Source organism: Neoarius graeffei, chromosome 4 (assembly GCF_027579695.1).
Source record: "Neoarius graeffei isolate fNeoGra1 chromosome 4, fNeoGra1.pri, whole genome shotgun sequence".
NCBI classification, from domain to species: domain Eukaryota; kingdom Metazoa; phylum Chordata; class Actinopteri; order Siluriformes; family Ariidae; genus Neoarius; species Neoarius graeffei.
Genome location: NC_083572.1, coordinates 89,226,480 through 89,253,876, shown reverse-complemented (window position 1 = coordinate 89,253,876; position 27,397 = coordinate 89,226,480). Strand labels below are relative to the sequence as shown.

Here is a 27,397-nt window from a genome sequence, read left to right as displayed (position 1 = left end):
CTGTTAAATAGAGTGAATATTAATTAAAGGATATTGCTTAAGTGTATGTTAGAGTTCTTGATATTCTAAATCTTAATCTTAAAGGTCTCCTTGCATCGTTTTTTCATTAATTGTGCGGTGGTCTCTAGTATGAATGAATGCCCTGTGAGCCGGTTTTGGTGAAAAAAATGCTGTGGTTCTCCTGTTTCATGCTGTTCTAGTTTGCTGGAGGAGTGGGTGGCGGGAGAACGACAGGATTTCAGCTCTTACTCATTAATATTCATGACATGTAAACGTGTTACCTCTGATTGGCTAACAGCACTGTGACGCTACCTCCAGTGAGTCAGAGCAAGCGGATGTGGGTGTCTTACTACGGCGAGAGAGAAGGAACAAACCGCGAAGGGAAAAATACCGCGCACTGAAGTCATTGAGGTGCGACACGAGGAAAAATTCAACAAATGTTTGGGTTTTTACTGAACAAACAAACGAATAAAATGAACGCGTGACTTAAAAAAAGAATGCGGGTGTCTTTGTAAAAAATGTTTTGATTGGCTATTATGGTCTCGACGTCGATGTTTTGACCAATAACAATGTAGATAACATGAATTTTACATCACATTCAACGAGATTTAAACGAGACTAAAGATGGCGACTTACAAATAATGTGTAAACATCGTTGGAGTTAATAAAGTTTGAACAGCATGAAGGAACATACCCCAACCCCCCGAAATTAATAATAAAAAAAATTCTCAACAGATTTGGCATAATATAAAAAGGTCGTTTTTTACTCAGAAAAAGCGGAAAACTCTCATCCCTGCCTAGCTTGTGACCATGTCATGCATGCTAACGTGGAGAATATGAACATGCTATTTTGTAACAAAAACCTTCGAACAAAAAGTTCATGTTTTACTTCCAGCTTGTGAACTGGTGGTCGATCGTCTTGACGGCACAGATCCAGGGATTAAATACAACCTCGAAGCAAAACCACTACTGAAGGCACTGAAGTTTGAAAAGTCACTGTGGTTGAAATGATCAGAACACAGTACTAACGCTGCATTGTACTTCACTGGTGGTGTTCCAAAGATAAATTCCAACCATTTATTCTTCACCTCTTCTATCTTGGGCAAGAAATGCAACGTTGATGTGTTACTGCCACAAATAACACAGGCACGAACTTGTTCAGACATGTTTTCAACTTGCTGTTAGGTCCTCTTCGTTAGCTACTGACGAGATGGGCTCTGCTATCTCTCCTCGCGCTTAAATCCGAACTTCCTTCCCGTGGGCGGTCGCAAGCCAAGGTGGGCGAGGCCATGAATACTAATTTACAGTTTCGTTTTTCCGACTATTTTCTTTCATAAGCTAATACAGGGAATGGGGTAGAATTACATTTTCACATGCAGCATGCATATGCAACTCGGAGTGAACTATGGTATTTCAAAAAGAGCCAGTATTAAACGTTTTTGGTGGAAGGGCACCTTTAAAAAATCTTAATATTCAAATTGTAGTGCCATCATTTGCTGCTTCGAGTGTGTGATAGTGAAAATTAATTTATTGTGCAGCTATAACCTGGAGTACTACCCGAGGAACATGTCTTTGATTAAAGTTTTCTGTTATATCTCACATGATTTTATCGTGATTCTCGTATGTGTTTCATTTACATATGTACCCTCATAAATTGGATTTTCTTAGGTCAAAGGAATCAAATCAGAGAGAAATGCCATGCTCAGCATCATCATCATCCAAACATGTGCTCTTCTGATCATGAGTCATACATTTTTCCACTGCAACTTTCTTCCGAGATGGGAAGTTGTGAATTGGTGCAAAAACAACCATTTTCCCATCTATCTTCCCATGGATTAGTTTATCCAGTAATTCTTTTATTGGCAAAAGTGCTCCACAGTGAAATCAAGTTAGAACAATATTTGAGTTTCTATAAACACAATTTAAAATGTTTGATAAAAATGTATTCTGAACACACTCTAATACTGGTTTAACACTCACATAAAAACATAATTTAAGCTCGACAATAAATAGGTAGATGCATATATTTATTATAGTCAAATATTTCTGATACCCTTATTACTACATCTAAAACTAGAAGGACACTCAGTAGAGTTCACACCTCCGCCAAGCCACGCATTTGAATATCCAGATATTTACTATGTTTCCTATGTTTACATAAATGTATGGATTTGCATTAAAATCTAATCATGGTTCCTTGGACCGTGGCACATCGTTCCTCAGAATTTCATCAAAATCCGTTTGCTACTTTTTGAGTTACGTTGGGAACAAACAAACAAACAAACAAAAAACAAGCAGAGGTGAACACATAATCTCCTCCAACAAAGTTGAAGGAGGTTATGTTTTTGCCTCAGTTTGTTTACTGGAGGTAACTATATTAGCACCTAGTGTACTTCTCTTCGCACTTAGCTCTTATAAATATCAAGTTGTATATTTGAGTGAAATTGATTTATTTAATATGGAGGAGCCATGGCCCAATGGTTAGAGAAGCAGCTTTGGGCCTAAAAGATCACTAGTTCAATTCCATGGACCAGCAGGAATGGCTGAAGTGCCCTTGAGCAAGGCACCTAACCCCCAGGTTGCTCTGGGCATGTTGTACATCCTTCTGGATAAGAGTGTCTGCTAAATGCCTATAGTGTAATGTAGTAATTTTGGTAGATCTGAGCAGAATATATGACTGATATCTGTACTGAAACTCAAGAGGAAAAGTATGAGATGACAGGAGACTGAAGCAGAAATCTTTTTTTCTTTTCAGTTCATCTAATTGTTGTCTAGGAGAACATATAGAGATACAGTTGAAGCCAACAGCAAAAGAACTGATGAATGAGTTAGAAGTATCCATCCACCATTAAGAGAATCCTACATCAGCATGGCCTGAAAGGTTGTTGTGCGAAGAAAAAGTCCTTAAAAAATACAGACTGACATTTGCAGGTAATGACCAGAGTTTTGGAGAAGTGTCCTCTGATCAGATGAAACAAAGATGGCACAGTTTGGCCATGATGATCAGTGCTGTATGTGGAGGAAAAAGGGTGAGATTTTAATCTGAATAACACCATCCTAAGTGTGAAGCATGGGGGTGGCAGCATCATGTTGTGAGAATGTTTTGCTGGAAAAGGGACTGTTGTTCTTTAGAAAATAAATATCATCATGAGGAAAGGAAGGAGGCTTATCCAGAAATACTGATGCAACACCTCAAGATATCAGCCACAAATGTAAAGCGTGGTTGCAGCTGGGTCTTCCTGCAGGACAGTGATCCTAAGAATACCTCCAAAGCTGTAACAAAGTGTAACAAAGTCATCACAAAGCCCTGACCTGAATCAACAGGAAAGAAAAAAGAAAAATCCAGCGAAGTATTGTAAGAAGCATGTGGAAAGCTACCCAAAGCTTTTGATTCAAGCTAAACAATTTAAAGGCAATACCATTAAATACTAACAAATTGTACAGTACCAGTCAAAGGTTTGGACATATTTACTCATTACTATGAATGAGTCAGTGTGTCCAAACTTTTGACTGGTACTGTATGTACTACCACAGATGCATGCTAACCTGATCTCTTTTTAGATTTTTTTATGGAGTCATGAAAAATTGATTGTGGACGTATAACCTAGGTGTGTGTAAACCTTTGGTCTCAACTACAATGTAGATCACTTTTTAAAATTTTTTTTTGCTATGGGTAGATTTCTTAATTCAGTTTTAAACACTTAGCAGATTACAATTACCAAATCACATTATACTGCATTCATTACCAAGTGGGAACAGGAAGGAAGGAAGGAAGTATATTTAGAACAGCCCTCTAGTATGTAATAGCTGAGCCACAGTAGAGGATAATCCTGCTGAATGCAAAGCATGTTTTCCACTCCCGATTGCAAAAGTGATGTGTAAAATCTAATTTAATAAAATCTTTCTGACCCTAATCACTTGTAAGACTGCAGTTTCAAAAACAGTTATCATTTGTCATTAACAGTTTAACAAAATGCTCTGGAAGTTACAGTCTTTACATAATAATAAGCTTAATTTATATAGCGCCTTTCTCACACCTAACCGTGAGCTGGCCTAGTGGTTAGTGTGTCTGCCTCTCAATCAGGAGATCGCAAGTTCTACTTGTGGTCAGGTTATGCCAAAGACCATCATAAAAATGGTACCTACTGCCGTCTGGCAAGGCATGCTGCGATACAGGTGCGAGTGGGGAGTCAAGCTCTCGTGGTTACTAGAAGACTAGCCCCCCACTGTAACCCTAGCTGTATAATAGGCAAGAGGCCGAGGGCTAGAGAAGTGGAGATCGGCACTGCCCAATGTGCCTTAAGGGCCTAGTTAGTACTGCCTGGGAAGACCAGATTCTAGCACGGGAAGGGCTTTAACTTTTCTCACACCCAAGGTCGCCTTATGGTTACAAAAACAAACAGGAAAAAAAAATTCTTCCAAAAGTTGTCAGGATGTAACTCTTGTGACGTAGCTGCTCACAGTCCCACCGAAAGGTGCACACAGGTATGTCCTACACTGTCTACACAGCCACCGCGAAGTCACCAGGCAACAGTGCTGGGAACACCATGCCATGAACACAGAGCGCTGGGCAACCCCGATGTTGATGAAAGCAACAAGCACACTGCAGTCCATAGCGAGCAGGGAGATAAAGTCCTGGGGAAACCGACGCTCAAGACTGGGTCTGGAGCGACGCCACAACCGGTGGACAAAAAGTAAAAATCGGCAAAACACTAAAACAGAGAACAAACATCAAAACATACAAACAAAGAAAGCAAAGAAAAAGAAAAATCTCCGGTGAGAAGCGGCAGCCAAAATGTGCACAGCGTACTCTCAATTGGAAAACTTAGAGTTAAAACCCCCACATTGATAAGAATATAGTCATTAGTGCTCTATACGGTATACTGTAGCTGTGTAGCTGAGTCTAGTGTTTAGAGCAGATATTTTAGCAACGAAGGGATTACTTTGAAAACAAACTAGATCAAACATTTTCCTCATGAGGCTCACTTTTTAGTTTTGGTGGCATCCTTAATAAATACAGTCAGTGGCTATTAACTATAGATAGGCATACCGTATCAGGTGAAAATTCAAATTCAATCCAAATTGGTTGAAATGGATGTTACTGAATTCAGAAATGAATGAAGAACAACATATTTTAATTCTGTAAAAAGCATGTTTATCCATTCTTGAGATATTATAAATCAAAGATTGAAAAAACAGCTTAATTTTTAGAAAACTGCCGTAATATTCTGTCTGAGGATCACATGGTCCAAAATGGGCCTCATTAACCAATGAGATCAAATGTTTTTTCTTCATAACTTTTCTATTTTTCAATATATTTACATGGAAATTAGCAGGCACATAGATGGTTGTATACTTAATACAAAGTTTGAAAAATTAGTAAAAACAAATTATGCAAATTCGTATTTAATTAGATTAATTATGCTAATTAGAGAAAAATGTTAAATCGGCACACTCAATAAAAAAGTAATAAAAGATTATTTCTAATACGCTCTTTGTGCTCTGTAGGCCTTTGTATTTCTCAAAAGTAGGGTCTACTGGTGTTTATATGAAAGAATATAAATGATAATATTCACAGATTTCAAGGCGAATCTTGAAAAAACTATGTGAGCCACATCCAATAAATAAGTCACATTAATTGAACTGAAATTGGCACTTGCGTTTCTGACTTCCGGTTTTTTAAAATATCATCCCGACCACTGAAACCTCAATATTTTTCATCAAAACAACTCCAGTTATACTCTAAAATAGTTATTTATTTACATAAGTCAGTTTGATTTGAAAAAATAAGTAGGTAAAGCTATGAAAACTCACTTCAAAATCTCCCGTGAATCATAACATCAAAACTAGCTGACGGAAAATTTTGCTGAATACTTCATCAGAAGCAGTGAGAGTGAGAGAACATCCCTATAAAAGTTGATATTCATGAGTAATCCAGTCGGAAACCGATTAGAAGAGAGAGAGCCTGACCACTTTCCCATGACTCAAAAAGCACTGGCAGTTTCCGAACATCATGTGAGCAGAGTTTTTACTTTGCTGTACCAACGTCAACCTGCTGTTACTCCCAAAGTATTGAACAGAGCTTAACCAGATACATTTCTTTGGAAAGCAGAGATGCAGAATTTTCACAGCACAGCCAGCGAGAGTCTGATGTGCCTACTGTATAGTAGAGACGAGGTAGAGGAAAGCTGGTGTTTACTTGTGTAAGTGTTTTCCAAAGAAAGGAATATAATGCACATTTGTACGATTAGAACATGATAATGGTGTAATCAAAATTCTGTGAGAGTCTGCAATGCAAAGATGCACTTTGCACTTTGCTGCTAGCCACATTTGTGCCTTCTGTAATTAGCACAGCTTTGTAGAGAGAAGACAGGATTTGCAAAATCAGAGTTAATGGCATTTGGGACTGAATAAATGTTCCCATAGCTTCCAGGAACTGCATGTCACATGTAACTCCTCAATGCACATCTTTGTAGAACTCAGTTGGAATACAAACAATGCTTTTTTTGCTTTGTTTAATATTCATCCATATCGCTTATCCTTCAGGGCAATGGGGGAAGCTGGAGCCAATCCCAGCTGACTTTGGGCGAGAGGCGGGGTTCACCCTGGGCAGGTCACCAATCTATCACAGTGCTAACACAGAGATGAACAACCTTTCACACTCACATTCATACCTACAGTATGGGCAATTTAGAGTAGCCAGTTGACCAAATCTGCATGCCTTTGGACTGTGAGAGGAAACCAAAGCACTAAGAAGAAACCCAAACAGACACAAGGAGAAGATGCAAACTCCATACAGAAAGTCCCCATTCAGCCATGAGGTTTGAACTCAGAACCTTCTTTGCTGTGAGGCAAGAGAGCTAACCATTGCACCACTCTGTTGTCTCATCTCATCTCATCTTATCTCATCTCATCTCATTATCTCTAGCTGCTTTATCCTGTCCTACAGGGTCACAGGCAAGCTGGAGCCTATCCCAGCTGACTACGGGCGAAAGGCGGGGTACACCCTGGGCAGGTCACCAATCTATCACAGTGCTAACACAGAGATGAACAACCTTTCACACTCGCATTCATACCTACAGTATGGGCAATTTAGAGTAGCCAGTTGACCAAATCTGCATGCCTTTGGACTGTGAGAGGAAACCAAAGCACTAAGAAGAAACCCAAACAGACACAAGGAGAAGATGCAAACTCCATACAGAAAGTCCCCATTCAGCCATGAGGTTTGAACCCAGAACCTTCTTTGCTGTGAGGCAAGAGAGCTAACCATTGCACCACTCTGTTGTACTAATTCATAAAATGGTTTTCTGTATACAGAGCAATGCAAAGTTGTTATATTGATGCCAATTAATAGATGGTGGATAAAGTCCCAGATAATATGATGCTTTACAGGCACAGATCATTAGGAGGCTAATGTCAGTTACATGTCACTTTATGTTGGGGTTTTGATGTTTACATTATTGGTTGTATAAATACTGGCTACTTCCTGCCTCGGCTGAAATGTAAGTCATGTGCTCAGCAGCATAAACTCGGAGAAACTATTAGCCATATAGGGGAAAGGAAATAATATGGTGTCATTCACAGACACTGAGGGGTCCATGAGATATTGACTGTATAATTAAATCGGAAAACCAGATATGACAGCTGTTGATTGACACGTCACTCTTTCTCAGATACACTTTCTATCTGAATGGAAATATACTGAAGGTTTGATAGATGTAAATGAGAAATTCAGCTGCCAATGCATTTACAGTGCCTTGAAAAAGTATTCATACCCCTTGAACTTTTTCACATTTTCCCACCTTACAACCACGAACTTAAAAGTTTTTAATTGAGATTTTATGTGATAGACCAACACAGAGTAGCACATAATTGTGAAGTGAAATGAAAATGATAAATGGTCTTCAAAATTTTAAACAAATAAAAATCTGAAAAATGTGGTGTGCATTAGTATTCAGCCCCCCGCGTCAATACTTTGTAGAGCCACCTTTTGCTGCAATTACAGCTGCAAGTCTTTTGTGGTATGTCTCTACCAGCTTTGCACATCTAGACACTGAAATTTTTGCCCATTCTTCTTTGCAAAATAGCTCAAGCTCAGCCAGATTGGATGGAGAGCGTCTGTGAACAGCAATTTTCAAGTCTTGCCACAGATGCTCAATGGGATTTAGGTCTGGACTTTGACTGGGCCATTCTAACACATGAATATTCTTTGATCTAAACCATTCCATTGTAGCTCTGGCTATGTTTAGGGTCATTGTCTTGCTGGAAGGTGAATCTCCTTCCCAGTCTCAAGTCTTTTGCAGCCTCCAACAGGTTTTCTTCCAGGATTGCCCTGTATTTAGCTCCATCCATCTTCCCATCAACTCTGACCAGCTTCCCTGTCCCTGCTGAAGAAAAGCATCCCCATAGCACGATGCTGCTACCACCATGTTTCACAGTGGGGATGGTGTGTGCAGGGTGATGAGCAGTGTTAGTTTTCCGCCACACATAGCGCTTTGCATTTAGGCCAAAAAGTTCAACTTTGGTCTCATCTGACCAAAGCACCTTCTTCCACATGTTTGCTGTGTCCCCTACATGGCTTCTGGCAGACTGCAAACGGGACTTCTTATGCCTGTCTTTCAACAATGGCTTTCTTCTTACCACTCTTCCAAAAAGGCCAGATTTGTGGAGTGTACGACTTATAGTTGACCTGTGCACAGATTCTCCCACCTGAGCTGTGGATTTCTGCAGCTCCTCCAGAGTGATCATGGGCCTCTTGGCTGCTTCTCTGACCAGTGCTCTCCTTGCTCGCTCTGTCAGTTTAGGTGGACGGCCATGTCTTGGTAGGTTTGCAGTTGTGCCATACTTTTTCCATTTTTGAATGATGGATTGAACAGTGCTTCTTGAGATGTTCAGAGCTTGGGATATTTTTTTATAACCTAACCCTGCTTTAAACTTCTCCAGAACTTTATCCCTGACGTGTCTGGTGAGTTCTTTGGTCTTCATGATGCTGTTTGTTCTTCAGTGTTCTCTAACAAACCACTGAGGCCTTCACAGAAGAAGTGTATTTATGCTGAGAGTAAATTACACACAGTAGGCCTCTATGAACTAATTAGATGACTTCTGAAGGCAATTGATTGCACTGGATTGTATTTAGAGGTATCAGAGTACAGGGGGCTGAATACTAATGCACACCACATTTTTCAGATTTTTATTTGTTTAAAATTTTGAAGACCATTTATCATTTTCATTTCACTTCACAATTATGTGCTACTCTGTGTTGGTCTATCACATAAAATCTCAATTAAAAACTTTTAAGTTCGTGGTTGTAAGGTGGAAAAATGTGAAAAAGTTCAAGGGGTATGAATAATTTTCAAGGCACTGTATTAGATTAAGTGATGAGTAAACGCGAACTTGTCTAAAACTGAAATAGCATAAGTGAATGCTCAGTCATGTAGTCATTTAAGTGCATGTAGGTGTTAAAACAATAAGGTGAAATCAATGTCTGGGAGATGCTACAGAGTAATATACATCATTTAAAGACCTGGAATTTCATGGTTTGTGAGATGGATAGTGTCTCATCTCATCTCATCTCATCTCATCTCATCTCATCTCATCTCATCTCATCTCATCTCATCTCATCTCATCTCATTTTCTTCTGCTTATCTGGGTCGCGGAGACAGCAGTCTGAGAATGGAAGCCCAAACTTCCCTCTCCCCAGACACCTCGGCCAGCTCCTCAGGAAGAACACCGAGGCGTTCCCAGGCCAGTCGAGAGACATAGTCCCTCCAGCGTGTCCTGGATCTTCCCCGGGGCCTCCTCCCGGGGGGACATGCCTGGAACACCTCCCCATGGAGGCGTCCAGGAGACATCCAAAAGAGATGCCTGAGCCACCTCAGCTGATTCCTCTCAATGTGGAGGAGCAGCAGCTCTACTCCGAGCTCCTCCTGAGTGACTGTGCTTCTCACCCTATCTCTAAGGGAGCGCCCAGCCACCCTGCGAAGGAAACTCATTTCGGCCGCTTGTATCTGCGATCTTGTTCTTTTGGTCATTACCCAAAGCTCATGACCATAGGTGAGAGTCGGAACGTAGATCGACCGATAAATCGAGAGCTTTGCCTTTTGGCTCAGCTCCTTCTTCACTACGACAGACTGGTAAAGCGACCGCATCACTGCGGAGGCTGCACCAATCCGCCTGTCGATCTCACACTCCATCCTTCCCTCACTCGTGAACAAGATCCTGAGATACTTAAACTCCTCCACTTGAGGCAGGACTTCTCCACCAACCTGAAGAGGGCAAGCCACCCTTTTCCGGTCGAGAACCATGGCCTCGGACTTGGAGGTGCTGATTCTCATCCCAGCCGCTTCACACTTGACTGCAAACTGCCCCAGTGCGTGCTGAAGGTCCTGGTTTGAAGAAGCCAACAGGACAACATCATCTGCAGAAAGCAGAGATGAAATCCTGTGGTTCCCAAACAGGATTCCCTCCGGCCCCTGGCTGCACCTAGAAATTCTGTCCATAAAAATTATGAACAGAACCGGTGACAAAGGGCAGCCCTGCCAGAGTCCAACATGCACTGGGAACATGTCTGACTTACTGCCGGCAATGTGAACCAGACTCCTGCTCCGTTCGTACAGGGACCGGACAGCCCTTAGCAAAGAGCCCTGAACCCCATAATCCCGAAGCACCCCCCCACAGGATACCACGAGGGACATGGTCGAATGCCTTCTCCAGATCCACAAAACACATGTGGACTTTTTGGGCAAAATCCCATGAACCCTCAAGCACCCTATGAAGGGTATAGAGCTGGTCCAGTGTTCCACAACCAGGCCGAAAACTGCATTGTTCCTCCTGGATCTGAAGTTTGACTATTGGTCGAATTCTTCTCTCCAGTACCCTGGAGTAAACCTACCCGGGGAGGCTGAGAAGTGTGATTCCCCTATAATTGGAGCACACTCTCCGGTCCCCTTTCTTAAAAAGAGGGACCACCACCCCGGTCTGCCACCCCAGAGGCACTGTCCCCAACTGCCACACGATGTTGCAGAGGCGTGTCAGCCAAGACAGCCCCACAACATCCAGAGACTTGAGATACTCAGGGCGGATCTCATCCACCCCCGGTGCCTTGCCACCGAGGAGCTTGCAAACCACCTCAGTGACTTCGGCTTGTGTAATGGACGAGTCCACCTCTGAGTCATCAGCCTCTGCTTCCTCAATGGAAGACGTGATGGTAGGATTGAGGAGATCCTCGAAGTATTCCTTCCACCGCCTGACAATATCCCCAGTCGAGGTCAACAGCTCCCCACCTGCACTGTAAACATTGTTGGCAGAATACTGCTTCCCCCTCCTGAGGCGCCGGACGGTTTGCCAGAATTTCCTTGAGGCCGACCGATAGTCCTCCTCCATGGCCTCACCGAACTCCTCCCAGTTCCGAGTTTTTGCCTCTGCAACTGCCCAAGCTGCAGCACGCCTGGCCTTACTTCCAGTGTCCACCACCGGGTTCTGGGATTGCCGCCACGACAGGCACCAGAGACCTTGCGACCACAGCTCTGAACAGCCACGTTGACAATGGAGGCAGAGAACATGGTCCACTCAGACTCAATGTCCCCCGCCTCCCTCGGAAGCTGGGAGAAGCTCTCCCGGAGGTGGGAGTTAAAGACCTCCCTGACAGAGTGCTCGGCCAGATGTTCCCAGCAGACCCTCACCATACATTTGGGCCTGCCAGGTCTGTCCGGCTTTCTCCGCCAGCGGATCCAACACACCACCAGGTGGTGATCAGTTGACAGCTCAGCCCCCCTCTTCACCTGAGTGTCCAAGACATAGGGCCGGAGATCAGATGAAACGACAACAAAGTCGATCATCGACCTCTGACCTAAGGTGTCCTGGTGCCACGTGCACTTATGGACACCCCTATGCTCGAACATGGTGTTTGTTATGGACAAACTGTGACTAGCACAGAAGTCCAATAACAAAGCACCACTCGGGTTCAGATCGGGGAGGCCGTTCCTCCCAATCATGCCCCTCCAGGTGTCACTGTCGTCGCCCACGTGAGCGTTAAAGTCCCCCAGTAGAACAATGGAGTCCCCAGTCTGAGTACCTCTCCCAGGGACTCCAAGAAGGCCGGATACTCTATACTGCTATTCGGCCCGTAGGCACAAACAGCAGCAAGAGCCCTCTCCCTGACCCGACGGCGCAGAGAGGCGACCCTCTCGTTCACTGGGGTAAACTCCAATACATGGTGGCTGAGCTGGGGAACTATAAGCAAGCCCACACCAGCCCGCCACCGCTGACTGTGGGTGACTCCAGAGAAGTGGAGAGTCCAGCCCCTCTTGAGGAGCTGGGTTCTGGAGCCCAAGCTGTGCTTGGAGGTGAGCCCGACTATCTCTAGCCGGTACCTCTCAACCTCCCGCACAAGCTCAGGCTCTTTCCCCCCAACAGCTAGCCACTGTGTTCGGGGATCAGGTCGTCGAGGCCCCTGCCTTTGGCTGCCGCCCAATCCACACTGCACCGGCCCCCTACGGCTACCTCTGTGGGTGGTGAACCCACAGGTGGTGGGCCCACGTCACCACTTTGGGCTGAGCCCGGCCGGGCCCCGTGGGTAAAGGCCCGGCCATCAGGCACTCGCATACGAGCCCCAACCTTGGGCCTGGCTCCAGGGTGGGGCCCCGGCTGCACCATACCGGGCGACGTCACGGTCCTTGATTTTTTCATTTCCATAAGGGGGTTTGGTGAACTGCTCTTGATCTGGCCTGTCACCTAGGACCTGTCTGCCTTGGGAAACCCTGACAGGGGCGTAATGCCCCCGACAACATAGCTCCTAGGATCATTCAAGCACACAAACCCCTCCACCACAATAAGGTGGCAGTTCTAGGAGGGGATAGTGTGTGAGCTAAAAAGAGAATTGCAGAATGTGGTGGTGTGTAAAAAAAAATCTGTTTATTAAGATAACCCCAATCCCAAAGAAGTTGGAATGCTGTGTAAACTGTAAATAAAAACAGAATGTGATGATTTGCAAATCATGGAAACGCTATATTTCGTTGAAAATAATACAAAGACAACATATCAAATATTAAAACTGAAATGCTATTGTTTTTTGAAAAATATATGCTCATTTTGAATTTGAGGTTAGCAACATGTCTCAAAAAAGTTGGGACAGGGGCATGTTTACCACTGTGTTGCATCACTTCTACTTTTAACAACACTCTGTAAACATTTGGGAACTGAGGAGACCAATTGCTGTAGTTTTGAGAGAGAAATGTTGTCCCATTCTTGCCTGATATATAATTTCAGTTGCTCAACAGTTCAGGGTCTCCTTTGTCGTATTTTGCGCATCATAATGCGCCAAATGTTTTAAATGGGAGACAGGTCTGGACTGCAGGCAGGCCAGTTTAGCACCCGGACTCTTTTACGACAGAGCCATGCAGGTTTCATATGTGCAGAAAGCGGTTTGGTATTGTCTTGCTGAAAGAAGGAAGGCCTTCCCTGGAAAAGATTTTGTCTGGATGGCAGCATATTGCTCTGAAGCGTGTATATATCATTCAGCATTAATGATGCCTTCCCAGATGTACAAGCTACCCATGTCATGTGCACTAATGCACCCTCATACCATCACAGATGCTGCCTTTTGAACTGTGCACTGATAACAAGCCCGATGGTCCCTCTCCTCTTTAGCCTGGAGGATGTGGTGTCCATGATTTCTAAAAAGAATTTCTACTTTTGATTCGTCAGACCTCGGGACAGTTTTCCACTTCGCCTCAGTCCATTGTAAAAGAGCTCGGGCCCAGAGAAGGTGGCATTGTTTCTGGACATTGTTCATATCTGTTTTTTTTAACTTGCATTTGTGGATGCAGTAATGAACTGTTTTCACAGACAACGGTTTTCTGAAATGTTCCTGAGCCCATACAGTGAGTTCCACTACAGACACGCGTCTGCTTTTAATGCAGTGTCACCTGAGGGCCTGAAGAAGATCACAGGCAGCCAGTGTCAGTTTTCAGTCTTGTCTCTTGCATATAGAGATTTCTCCAGATTCTCTGAATCTTTTAATGATATTATGGGCCATAGATGATGTGATCCCCAAATTCTTTGCAACTTTACATTGAGGAACGTTATACTTAAATTGTTGCATTGTTTGCCCATACAGTCTTTCACAGAGCAGTGAACCCCTCCCCATCTTTACTTCTGAGAGACTCCGCCTCTCTGGGATGCTTTTTTTATATCCAGTCATGTTACTGATCTGTTGTCAATTAACCTAATTTTTTTTTTAATTAGCATTACAGAACTCTTGCAGAAGGTCCGGGTTCGAGCCCCGTGGCCGGCGAGGGCCTTTCTGTGCGGAGTTTGCATGTTCTCCCTGTGTCCGTGTGGGTTTCCTCCGGGTGCTCCGGTTTCCCCCACAGTCCAAAGACATGCAGGTTAGGTTAACTGGTGACTCTAAATTGACCGTAGGTGTAAATGTGAGTGTAAATGGTTGTCTGTGTCTATGTGTCAGCCCTGTGATGACCTGGCGACTTGTCCAGGGTGTACCCCGCCTTTCGCCCGTAGTCAGCTGGGATAGGCTCCAGCTTGCCTGCGACCCTGTAGAACAGGATAAAGCGGCTAGAGATAATGAGATGAGAATGAGATGAGAACTCTTGCAGTCTTTTGTTGCCCCTGTCCCAACTTTTTTGAAACGTGTTGCTGACATCAAATTCAAAATGAGCATATATGTTTCAAAAAAGAATAAAATTTCTCAGTTTCAACGTTTGATATGTTGTCTTTGTACTATTTTCAATGAAATATAGGGTTTCCATGATTTGCAAATCTTCACATTCTGTTTTTATTTGTTTTACCCAGTGTCCCAACTTTTTTGGAATTGGGGTTGTATATGGGAGATAAATTATTTGACGTGTGACGCTCCATCATCTCCATCATGAGGCAAATTTTAGATACATGCAACTCTCTGTTCAGTGCTGTTGAATGTTTATTAAGGTTGATTTCTTGTTATTATGCTGTTGGTGAGTATAAGGACTGAGATTTACAGTATACCACATCACTGTTGAATTCTCGATTCTGATTGGTCAGCAATTATAAATTTATTTTCCATAACAACAGCTTTGACAGTAGTTCCAGATGTAACTCAGAGGTTCGTGTATATTAATGTGCTCATACCAGGATGTTATAATTTCAATAGTAAAAACTTACTCAGCCTAATAATATACAGATGCATCAAGTGTTGTTATTCAACATCCCGTTGAATAACATCTCGTCCCTACATCATGGACGTCTGGTGGCTGCTACTGCTGTGATCTACAAGATGCACACTAGCTCATGCCCACCAGACCTGAAGAGGATAGTTCCTTAACCATATGTGATCAGACGTGCAACTTGCATCAGCCTATCTATGCCAAGTCATGCACTCACTGAACCAGTCTCAAGAACCTCCTCCACAGGCAGGACCTTCATCCACATTGAGATCTGTATCTGGAATAGACTCTCAGACAGTGTAGTTGGAGAGATTAGTGACAGTAGGTTTTAGTCTTTCAAAACTCATGCTCATTACTATTTGCTTTCCATACTGTGATCTCATAGGGAGAACTTCTTAGCTGTTGTGAACCATTGATTGGCCTTTTTGGTTTACTTTTATAGTGCTTTGTTGACTATGTTAGTTCATGACCTAGACATACCTCCTGTGGCTATTGTTCACCATAGCATGTTTATATATCGAAGATGGTATATTTATTAGACTCCAGTGTCAGTGCTTAGAAATGGTCAGAGGTAAAATACTTCCTGTTTTCCTTCTCAAGAGATTCTTCAGAACAGACGACTTTGCACATTGTGGTTTCTCAGTAACATAAACTTTAAAGTGTGAGAAGAGAAGAAAGCCTGGATCAATTGTTTATAGCTGTTATAAGTGATGATAGGAAAACTTACTTTGGGGATATTCCTGACATTAAATGCAACCATAAAAGAATACAATTTAAGATGATCTTTAATAAATACAAATGTAATAATTGGCAGATGGCTGTGGTATGAGAGGAGTAAACACTTTGGCACATGCCATAAACGCTTTGGCTGTTATTGGAAAATAATAAACTGCGGTGTGGTAACAATAAATCTGCTACCTGTTGTTGATAATTTTCTTATAACAGACATTAATAATTATTTGTACAACAGCCTTTGAAAGTAAATAATTAATAAGCATAAATAATACATCAGGGCGGCACGGTGGTGTAGTGGTTAGTGCTGTCGCCTCACAGCAAGAAGGTCCGGGTTTGAGCCCCGTGGCCGACGAGAGCCTTTCTGTGCGGAGTTTGCATGTTGTCCGCGTGGGTTTCCTCTGGGTGCTCCAGTTTCCCCCACAGTCCAAAGACATGCAGGTTAGGTTAACTGGTGACTCTAAATTGACCGTAGGTGTGAATGTGCATGTGAATGGTTGTCTATGTCGATGTGTCAGCCCTGTGATGACCTGGCGACTTGTACAGAGTGTACCCCGCCTTTTGCCCGTAGTCAGCTGGGATAGGCTCCAGCTTGCCTGCGACCCTGTAGAACAGGATAAAGTGGCTATAGATAATGAGATGAGATGAGATGAGAAATAATTCATCATTCTAGTCCTACTCCTCTGTTGTTTCCTGAAGGGGAAAGGAAAGGAAGAAATACGGCCTTGGTCACACTATTTTTCCCACGTCAAAAAATGTCACATCTAAAGCTTCTATTAGATCATGTTAGATATTTATCACCAAAAGCACATGTCCTCATAGTGTTCATATAGGACTAGCTTGGGTAGCATAATTATTTTTTTCTGATCTATTTCCAGGTGACCACAGTCATCCAAAGCCTTCTGTTTGGCAGTATGCCGTGTTGCATGCAGATATAAGACCAGATAGGAACTGTTTGTAGTTTTTGCCTGTTTGGATACCTCAAAATTTCTTGTTGGTTGGACTACTAATAGTCTAGTTTAAATGTTTGGTAAGATGTGGAATGTCAGTCTCACCAGGTACAATGCAATCCCATGGTTCCGTACCATATATGACATTTTCCATAAACACCTTTAAGTTATTTCTAGTAGGCTGCTGCGTCCCAACAGGTAAGAACTGGAGTCATTCAAAATGATGTCTGAGAAGGCGCAGTCTAACATGTACAGGTGTAACACACAGACTTCTGGAACACTAAGAATTTTAAGATGTGCCATGTGGCTAAAGTTCATTTGACTATTTTCTGTAAACATTTGTCACATATGGGATTTCAGTAGCCTCTGTAAGTGGTGTTCCGATTCTGCTGAAGTTTTCAAGCTTTGCTACAAAAGAAAGTGTTTACTGTGCTTGGATCATTGACAAGTCGAGGTAAAGTGAATTTTAGAAACATTGAGTTTATACCACCTTCTTATTTGAAGCAGAAGAGCTTTCTTGTTGCTTTATTCAGATGCCTGGATAATGTGCACTAGGGTCCCATTAAGCTCTCACTCCCTGTGATTTGTTAACTTTAGGGTATTAGGAAATTAAAAAGTACAGTACTGGGTACATACGTACAAGGATGTTTCAGTTTTACTCCTGGTGCAACATAATTGGGACCAATAGCATGACCAGGGCTGTATGTATAATTCTTAAATGCAAAATTTGGATTCATTGAAAAAGCCATTACAATTTGCAAACATCCTGTCTAACATGAGACAAGAGACTTGTCTGTTTACCTGTATATAGCTCACCTAACCACAAATAGCTGTTTTTGTGTGTCAGAAATACTGAAAGATGTCAAAATGACATTTTTGGTGGTCACTTGGTCAAGCTACATAGATATTTGGTGTTCAATGCTCTAGTAACTAAGCAAAATACAACCTGCACATACAGAATGTGTTATACCAGAACACGTTTATATATCTACTGTATGTTTAGAAAAAGAAGCTGTTGGGAGAACTGAACTGCTGTGTTTTTATTCACCAGATATTTTCAGTCTTTATTTCCTACTGCAGTTTCACTATGACTTCAGCCTGTGCAGTAAATCTTACATTTGTGAGTCTGTTCAGTATAACATCATTTTTATTATTTAATAGTGACAATATGACAAGAATAACTCACTCCTGTTTATCTAAAAAGTGATCGATGAAGCTCAGGATGGTTGAAAACTGTTTTGTCGTCTCATTAAGTGTCTCTTGTATTGACCGAGAGCTTTGAAAGCAGTAAAGTAATTGGGATATGAGCACATTGTGATGCTCGATGTCTGTGAGTAAGCTCACTGGAGAAATGCTCACTTGTTGGTGTGAATTGAAATTGGCACACCTTTTACCCATCTATTCCTCTATGCTTTGCTTGTTTTCTGGTTCAAAACCATGTCTATAGAGAGATGAGAGAGATGAAGGCTGCATCCCAGATTGTATTTGACATTTGGTAGATGTTTATTAAGCTTTGATTGGAAAATATGCTGTCACATTGTGTAAATAGGTATTAAATGTAGAAATATTGCTGGCAGATGGAGGACTCTTCCTGTCACTAATCCACAGTTCTCCTTTAAAATAATGTCCTGCAGCGTGACTAAATATAACTGAAACTGGTGCTCCAGACACCCCAATATCAAACACTTTTTCACAGTCTGAAGAAAACATTCATCACCACTTTTCACTTTTTTTGTAAGCTTATATGGAATGTAAACTGACAGTGTTCTTCTGTTTACCTGTATCAGTTGACATCTAAATGATCAGCAGAAAGCTGTTAAACCAACCAACCAACCAACCAAACAACCAAACAAACACAAAAATAAGAAATGCAACAAACACAAACAAATAAATAACATAAAAGAAACAAAAAACAAGCAAACAAACAACCAGACAAACAAATACATAAATATGAGAACAAACACAAATAAGAAAACAAACTAACTAACTAACTAACAAGCAAACATACATACACATAAATAAGAGACAAACAAACAAATACCAAAATAAGAAAAACAAACACCTAAATAAGAAAAACAAACTAACTAACTAACTAACTAACTAACTAACTAACTAACTAACTAACTAACTAACTAACTAACTAACTAACTAACACATAAATAAGAAAACAGACATATAAACAAACAGCAAACAAACAAACAAACTAGAAAAGCACTCGGAGAGCGCAGACCTCCGCCAAGAATCCTTTAAAAAATTCCAGGATCCAGACGGTGATCCAGATCACCGCCCAAATTTAATGGATTGTTACTTGTGCCCAGTCACACCTCTGGAAAAAATTTTTAGAGCAATCTGTTCATAACTTTTTCCATAATGTTGCTAACAAACAAACAAACAAACAAACAAACAAACAAACAAACGCTACCGAAAACATAACCTCCTTAGCGGAGGTAACAATCTACCAGACAAACAGACAAATAACCAGACAAACTACCAGACAAACAAACAAATACCTGAATCTGAGAACAGACATGTACATTAACAAACAAACAAACAAACAAACAAACAAACACATAAATAAGAGACAAACTAACAAACTAAGACAACAAACAGACACATAAATTAACAAACAAACAAACAAACAAACAAACAAATGAGAAACTAATAAGCAAACAAACAACCAGACAAGCAAACTAACAAATACATAAATGAGAAAACGAACAAACAAATAAACACAAATAAGAAAATGAACAAACAAACATATTAATAAGAACTAGATAGAACTTGACGCCAATGGCGTCGATGGGGATGCCTCCACCTGGTAGACTACACGCCTTATTAAGTTGTGATTTGGGGATGGACATTTGACCTCACAGTAATCTTGACCTGTGACCTTTTAACCTCAAAATCTAATCAGTTAATGTTTGTCCCCAAATGCACAAATGGTGAAAGTTTGGTGAAATTCCTTTCATTTGCCTTGGAGATATTGTGTTCACAAGGTTTTTGGACAGACATTTGACCTCACAGCGACCTTGACCTTAGACCTTTTGATCTCAAAATCTAATCATTTCATCTTTGTCCCAAAGCGCACAAATGGTGAAAGTTTGGTGAAATTCCTTTCATTAGTCTTTGAGATATGGCGTGCACAAGGTTTGGGGATGGACATTTGACCTCACAGTAATCTTGACCTGTGACCTTTTAACCTCAAAATCTAATCAGTTCATGTTTGTCCCAAAGTGCACAAATGGTGAAAGTTTGGTGAAATTCCTTTCATTAGCCTTTGAGATATCGTGTTCACAAGGTTTCGGGATGGACGGACGGACGGACGGACAGATGGACAACCCGAAAACATAATGCCTCCTGCACCTTAAGGTGGCGGAGGCATAAAAACAAACAAACAAATTAACATAAGAAAAAGCAAACACATAAATAAGAAAGAACAAACAAATAAACACAAATTATAAAAAACAAATAAACAGATTTATAGCTTAATTAATTAATTTATTGATAATACACTCATTGGGCACTTTATTAGGAATACCTCTACACCTGAACATTCATGTTTTTATGAATTTGTCTCAGCCGCGAGGCAGTTCCACCCGCAGAAACACCACTCACTGGATGTGCTTTCAGTTTCACACCATTCTGTGTAAACTCTAGAAATCAACAGCTTCTAAAACCCTATAAAAAACAAGCCTGTGTAGCACCAAAAACCATCACAATTTTCAAAAAGTCACTGATTTCTTCCCCATTCTGATGTTTGATTTGAACATTAACCAAACCTCTTGACCTGTATCTGCATGATATTAAACACTGGGCTACTGCCATACGATCAGCCAACTGGATAATTGCATAATTATATTAGGATTGTTTTGTTTCTCGTTATTTCTGATTTAAAGCCATACATCCCCACTATCAGTTCTCATCTGGCTCAGTGTCACAAATCACACTTTTCTGTTTGTCTGTCTATATTTAGCAGTGATGAGTGTGTTTCTGTCACCTCCAGTGTGTCGCTGGATGTGGGACAATCTGACATGCTGGCAGCCAGCGGGAATAGGTGATGTGGTGTGGATGCCCTGCCCTGAGCTTTTTGAGGTCATGAACGAAGACTATGATGGTATGTAACAGCTGTTAATCACCTCTGTCTGCTTAAACAACTAGTTGACCTTTGAAATCAATAACCATTTGTTTGACAAGGTAACTGTTCATTGGTTAGTTATTGCAGAGTTTGGAAAGGTGAGCCGTAACTGTACTGAGGATGGCTGGTCAGAGATGTTCCCTCATTATGTGGACGTGTGTCCTTTTGATGACAATAGAACCACTCCTATGGTAAATATTATAACACGCACAGGAGATACTTTACAGTCTGTGAAAGCTCTGTATTATTATTATTATTAGTTGTAGTAGTTAGGTTGAAACACACAGACCAAACAGAATGATACAGAATAACAATAAACAGCAATAAATATTTGTGGAAGTTATTTATTGCATGCTCTGAAATAAATGGTTTATTAAAGGAAGATATGGCACTTGGTGGGTAAAACACTCAAACAGTGCTAGTATTAATTGAAAAAATAGACAAGTGCTGTTCTACAAGTGCCAGTTTTGATTGAAAATGATTTTGGCCTTTTGAAATTAGATTAAACCTAGATTGTTCTAACACACTCACACTCACTATCCGTTTTGAGTCAGTTGACACGTTAGACGTGTGTATGACTAGCAGTCTTCAGCAGAGCTCTCCATTCAGCACGGTCTTGAGTTGCCTCCTCTACGATATTCCATAGCTTCAAGTCAGCACGGACAGATTCTTTCCAGCTTTTTTGAGGTCGGCCACGGTTGTTCGCTCCTTCAACTTCCAAGGTAGTACATCTGTCGATCCAAGAATTACCGCGTTGGACGTGTCCAAACCAACGGAGATGATTGTATCTGGGAACAGTGTCAAGGCGACGGAGGTTCAGCATCCGCAGAAGAGAAGATGTGCTAATTCGTGTTTCTCTTTTGACATTGCACATCCATAAAAGCATAGCTCTTTCATTACGCTCAAGCCATTTTTGGTCATCTCTTTGGAGTGCCCAACATTCAGAACCGTTTAACATGGTGCTACGCACACAACTGCTGTATAGTTGACTACGGGTATGAAGTGAGACAGCTTTGCAGGTTAACAATGGCAGCAGCTCTCTAAACTTTCCCCAAGCAGAACGAGTTCTGATAATCATTGCCAGTTCACAACCACCTCCTGGGCAGATACCATCACCAAGGTATACGAAGCTATTGATGACCTCTAGTTTGCGACCTGCCAACATTACCTCACTACATGGTCTTGCATTAATCACATAGTACGCATAGTAACACAATAAATTAATTTCTTGCATGTCTCCATTCACTAATTATTTAATAATAATAATTCATGGATTGACTAATTCATGATTTAGATTTTAAAATATGTTTGATTTTTAATTTTTTTTACACATGTTGGTGTATGTAATGTGAAATAAAAAAATGAAGTGATATAATGTGACATGACAGAGGTAAGAAAAATAAAACATGACAGACAGTGCTGTTATATGAAAATAATGCATGGTGGGGTGTAATGCAGCAAGCAAGTGAACGCACAAGTGTCTTCCCTTCAGGACAAGTACTATGTGTCTGTGAAAGCTCTGTACACAGTGGGCTACAGCACATCCCTGGTGTCTCTCACCACTGCCATGGTGATCCTCTGCTGGTTCAGGTGAGAGATCGTCTTAATACAAGAGGACAAAAATACAATGAGTAGTCATATTATCTCCTATTAATATTTCTACTGGTACAACAACTACTATACTCTTAATACTAACCTTTAATACTGCTATATGTAACACTATTATTTATAATAATTGCAATCAGCAGCAGCACAATGCCCTTAATGAAGCAGCTAAATATTTATTGTAATTCACAACAATACAGATCAGATGAGTCAACTGAAAGATGTTATGCTGAATCTGTAATGGAGGTGGTGGTTATATTTAGTTTACTTTTCTCCACACATTGCTAACTTGTGATTTTCCCCACAGGAAGCTTCATTGCACCAGGAACTTCATCCACATGAATCTCTTCGTGTCTTTTATCCTGAGAGCCATCTCAGTTTTCATTAAAGATGGAGTTCTGTATGCTGAGGAGGACAGCAGCCACTGTTTTATACACACTGTGAGTTACACACACACACACACACACACACACACACACACACACACACACACACACACACACGTACACTTTTATTCACTGGCTCTTTTAATGCGTCAGATAAAACATGAAATATGTCTTTGAGATCTCAATAAGAAAGCAAACAATGTACAGTGCTTTCAGGAGTAGATCACTGCTGCTTTGGGATTCAGTTTTAATTATGAGGGATATAATTATGAGAGAAGGATGACTTTGTGGTTTCTGCTTGTAATCCAATTCATGTTTAAAAAACAAAAACCCACATCAAAATATCATCCTAAGGTTCTGAAGCCACCACGATCCTGACGAGGATAAAGTGGTTACAGAGGATGAACGATTGAACAAATAAATGCCAATACATTGTACTGTATTGTTTACATTGATATTCAATAAAAATGTGTGTGTATATATATATATATATATATATATATATATATATATATATATATATATATATGCGATGACCTGGCGACTTGTCCAGGGTGTATCCCGTCTCTCTCCCATAGTCAGCTGGGATAGGCTCCAGCTTGCCTGCGACCCTGTCGAACAGGATAAGCGGCTACGGATAATGGATGGATATATATAATCTCATCTCATTATCTCTAGCCGCTTTATCCTTCTACAGGGTCGCAGGCAAGCTGGAGCCTATCCCAGCTGACTATGGGAGAGAGACGGGGTACACCCTGGACAAGTCGCCAGGTCATCGCAGATATATATATATATATATATATATATATATATATATATATTTTACACCATGCACTGAGAGGCACCGGTAATTATGGATTCTCTTGGGATAAACTCACTGGAGGCGGCCATGTTTGGCGCGACCTTCGACTTGCGCATGTGCGACATACCATGTTATCGCCTGCCTTGCTCGGCATGATCATGATGCATAGATCTACACACACAGAAATGCTAACGGAGCCACAGCTGTGACTCAAGTTGGCTGTACAGCTTGAAATTGTGACGTCAATTCATGGTATATCCAGGATATACCATGACTGACTCACACCATATCTCATATGTTTTTTTATTTTTATTTATTTATTTTTTTAATCTCATGAGATACATTGCTTAATCAGTGGTGGAACTATTTTATGTCACGTGAGCCATCCTTGGCCGATCCCTGCATGGGGAATTTTTGATGAGGGATATATATATATGTATATAATAGTTATTCCATTAAATCGAGTCGTACATGAGCTGATAGCCGACGAGGAGCATAGTGCCGAGTTGGCTGTAAACCATGTATGACGAGATTGAGTGGAATAACTGTTCTATTCTATCCACATTGACTGGATTTTGAGAAACAGAGCATTTTTAATTTTAGCAAATTCGATAAATAAAAACTTTATTCAAAACATCAGACAAAATAATTTCTGCTTAGAATGTAAACAAACCAGCGAAATGACGAGAGCAAGTTTTGAAAAATGCGATAATAATAATTCTTGAAAAATATGAAAGATATGTTTTTACCATCAAATACTTTCATTCCTCATTTTGTTGCTTTTTTTGTATTTTTGGGGGGGTTTGTTTTCAAGTAGAGTTTTTATTTCATCCTCGGTTGGTTCAGCAACACGATCCGCCATTTTGTTTTTCTCTACTCATGGTATATGAGCTGATAGCCTAGTAGCAGAGTAGCCAATCAGAACACATGATTGCTCATATCCAGTGAATGTGGACAGAATATATATATATATATATATATATATATATATATATATATATATATATATATATATATATAATATGGACATGAGTGTTTTACTAGGAAATACACCACTTGTATTTTTTATACGAGCTACATCCGGGACATGGAGAACCAAAACTGTGACATAAATGTCTATATGTTACTCGTGAGGAAATTGATGAATTGTTTTGATAAATTTGGGTTCTTTTTGTTTGTGAATATGTTTATATTATAAAAAGAAAATCACACATTGGCTTGAAGGTATGAAGTTTATCTTCTTGTGTTGAAATACTTGTATTTTTTAAAATATGAAATACATCATGGGTCTGAGTGACATATTTCCAGATATTTCACCCTGATGATGTCACTCCCGGTGTTTTCCTGCTGACTAGACGTGCATTGTCAAAATGGCGAACCGGTTCAGAATTAAAATTCTTTTGATTAACTTGCGTGTTTTTTTTTGTGTGTGTGGATGTGTCCATATAATATAAAGAACATTACATGGTGGCACAAAGATATAAAGTTTATCTTCTCATGTTGAAAATATTTTCATTTGTTCGCTTTGCTCACTCGTGATATATACATTCACCACTCGAAGATAAACTTCATATCTTCATATACAGTGTATATATATATATATATATATATATATATATATATATATATATATATATATATATATATATATATGAATGACATTAGTGCAAGAACCTACGGAGCCCCTAAAATCCTGTAAGATGATATTTTTTATCTTGTGCGCACAAGTTATTTATCTGTCCAAATAAAGCAATGAATGCAACCATGTTTTAAACATACTTGACAAATCAATTAAGTATTAAAAGCTATAAACACAACCTACCCATGTGGTCTTCAAAGCATTGGTCCATCATACAGATATTAATGTGTTCCTATAAGATAATTAACTTGTGAACACAAGGCAAAAAACAAACAAACAAACAAACAAACAAACAAACAAACAAACAAACAAACAAACACCTTCTGTGGCTTTAGGGGCTTTGTAAAGAACAAATAGTAATAGTGAAATATATAAAAAATCAGGAAAAGAGAATTAACCAAATCTAACAGGCCTATCTAATGTGTTTTGGTGTGACCCATTGGTAGCTCTTCTGTAAGCAGTAGTAACTGTTCAGAAGAGGAAGTAAGAATGGATGAAATTAAATGGATGCCATTTTTTTTGCTTTGGTGATATTAAGAATTCAGTCTCCTTATAAACACTGTAGTGTTCTTTTTCCTGTTGCAGGTGGAATGTAAAGCAGTGATGGTGTTTTTTCACTACTGTGTTTTGTCAAACTACTTCTGGCTGTTCATTGAGGGACTATACCTCTTTACTCTACTGGTGGAGACCTTCTTCCCTGAGAGGAGATATTTCTACTGGTACACCATCATCGGCTGGGGTGAGCTAAAACACCACGACAGCACATTCAATAATTAAGAAGACTGCATGTGTGACTCATTCAGTAAAATCTTTCAACCAGGAACCCCAACAGTGTGTGTAACAGTCTGGGCCATGCTTCGTATCCATTTTGATAACATTGGGTAAGATATATATGACATAGTTCTTAACAGTATAGAAAATGGTATTGTTGAAGATAAATATTAATCAGTAAAGGACTGTTTTTTTATGTTTTATCTGATGTGAATAATGTTTTAGATGTTGGGACATAAATACCAACGCTGCCATCTGGTGGGTGATAAAGGGACCTGTGCTTGCTTCCATTATGGTGCGTTTTTTGTTTTGTCATAATTTCTCTGAAGCCTGTATTCAAAATCATGATTACTGTGTTTATAATTCTTCGTAAACTGATAACGATTAATTGGGAATTTTTATAAACTCTGTTAATGCCTCATAAAGTACTAATACTGTGCTTGATTACTTCTCATATTGTATCTCAAGCGTATCTTAAGCATTTATGACAGTGCTGTTCTGTACTGCATGACTGTTTTCAACTAATAATGACTTGTGCATAATTAGAAAGCAAACATCATAAAATACTTTATAAACATTATATTATGAACATGTAATTCCTGGTTAATTAAAACACACACACACATGCTTTAGTATCAGTTCATCTCATCTCATCTCATTATCTCTAGCTGCTTTATCCTGTTCTACAGGGTCACAGGCAAGCTGGAGCCTATCCCAGCTGACTACGGGTGAAAGGCGAGGTACACCCTGGACAAGTCGCCAGGTCATCACAGGGCTGACACATAGACACAGACAACCATTCACACTCACATTCACACCTACGCTCAATTTAGAGTCACCAGTTAACCTAACCTGCATGTCTTTGGACTGTGGGGGAAACTGGAGCACCCAGAGGAAACCCACGCGGACACGGGAAGAACATGCAAACTCTGCACAGAAAGGCCCTCGCCGGCCACGGGGCTCGAACCCGGACCTTCTTGCTGTGAGGCGACAGCGCTAACCACTACACCACCGTGCCGCCCCCTTCTAATTCAATGGTTTTAATTTATTTTTATTAATTAAAAGTCACTTCATGTCTTAAAGTAATGATGGATGTAATTTCTCTTTACTTAGTTGAGCAGTTCTTGATATAATATAGCTTACTCCTGCTATGGCCTAATGGTTAGAAAAGCAGCGTTTGGATCAAAAGATTGCTGGTTTGATTTCCTTAACCAGCAGG

The 27,397-nt window shown here is 40.6% G+C and overlaps 1 protein-coding gene across 1 annotated transcript in view; it reads left to right on the top strand.

Annotated features, from left to right (window-relative positions):
- Nucleotides 1–27,397, top strand: part of adcyap1r1b (adenylate cyclase activating polypeptide 1b (pituitary) receptor type I) — an 86,228-nt gene that overhangs the window by 42,955 nt on the left and 15,876 nt on the right. The window contains exons 4-10 of the mRNA XM_060919968.1: nt 20,844–20,954; nt 21,054–21,166; nt 22,468–22,565; nt 22,888–23,020; nt 25,993–26,146; nt 26,228–26,288; nt 26,404–26,473. Of these exons, the coding sequence (XP_060775951.1) occupies nt 20,844–20,954; nt 21,054–21,166; nt 22,468–22,565; nt 22,888–23,020; nt 25,993–26,146; nt 26,228–26,288; nt 26,404–26,473 (740 nt within the window). The remainder of the gene's footprint in view (nt 1–20,843; nt 20,955–21,053; nt 21,167–22,467; nt 22,566–22,887; nt 23,021–25,992; nt 26,147–26,227; nt 26,289–26,403; nt 26,474–27,397) is intronic.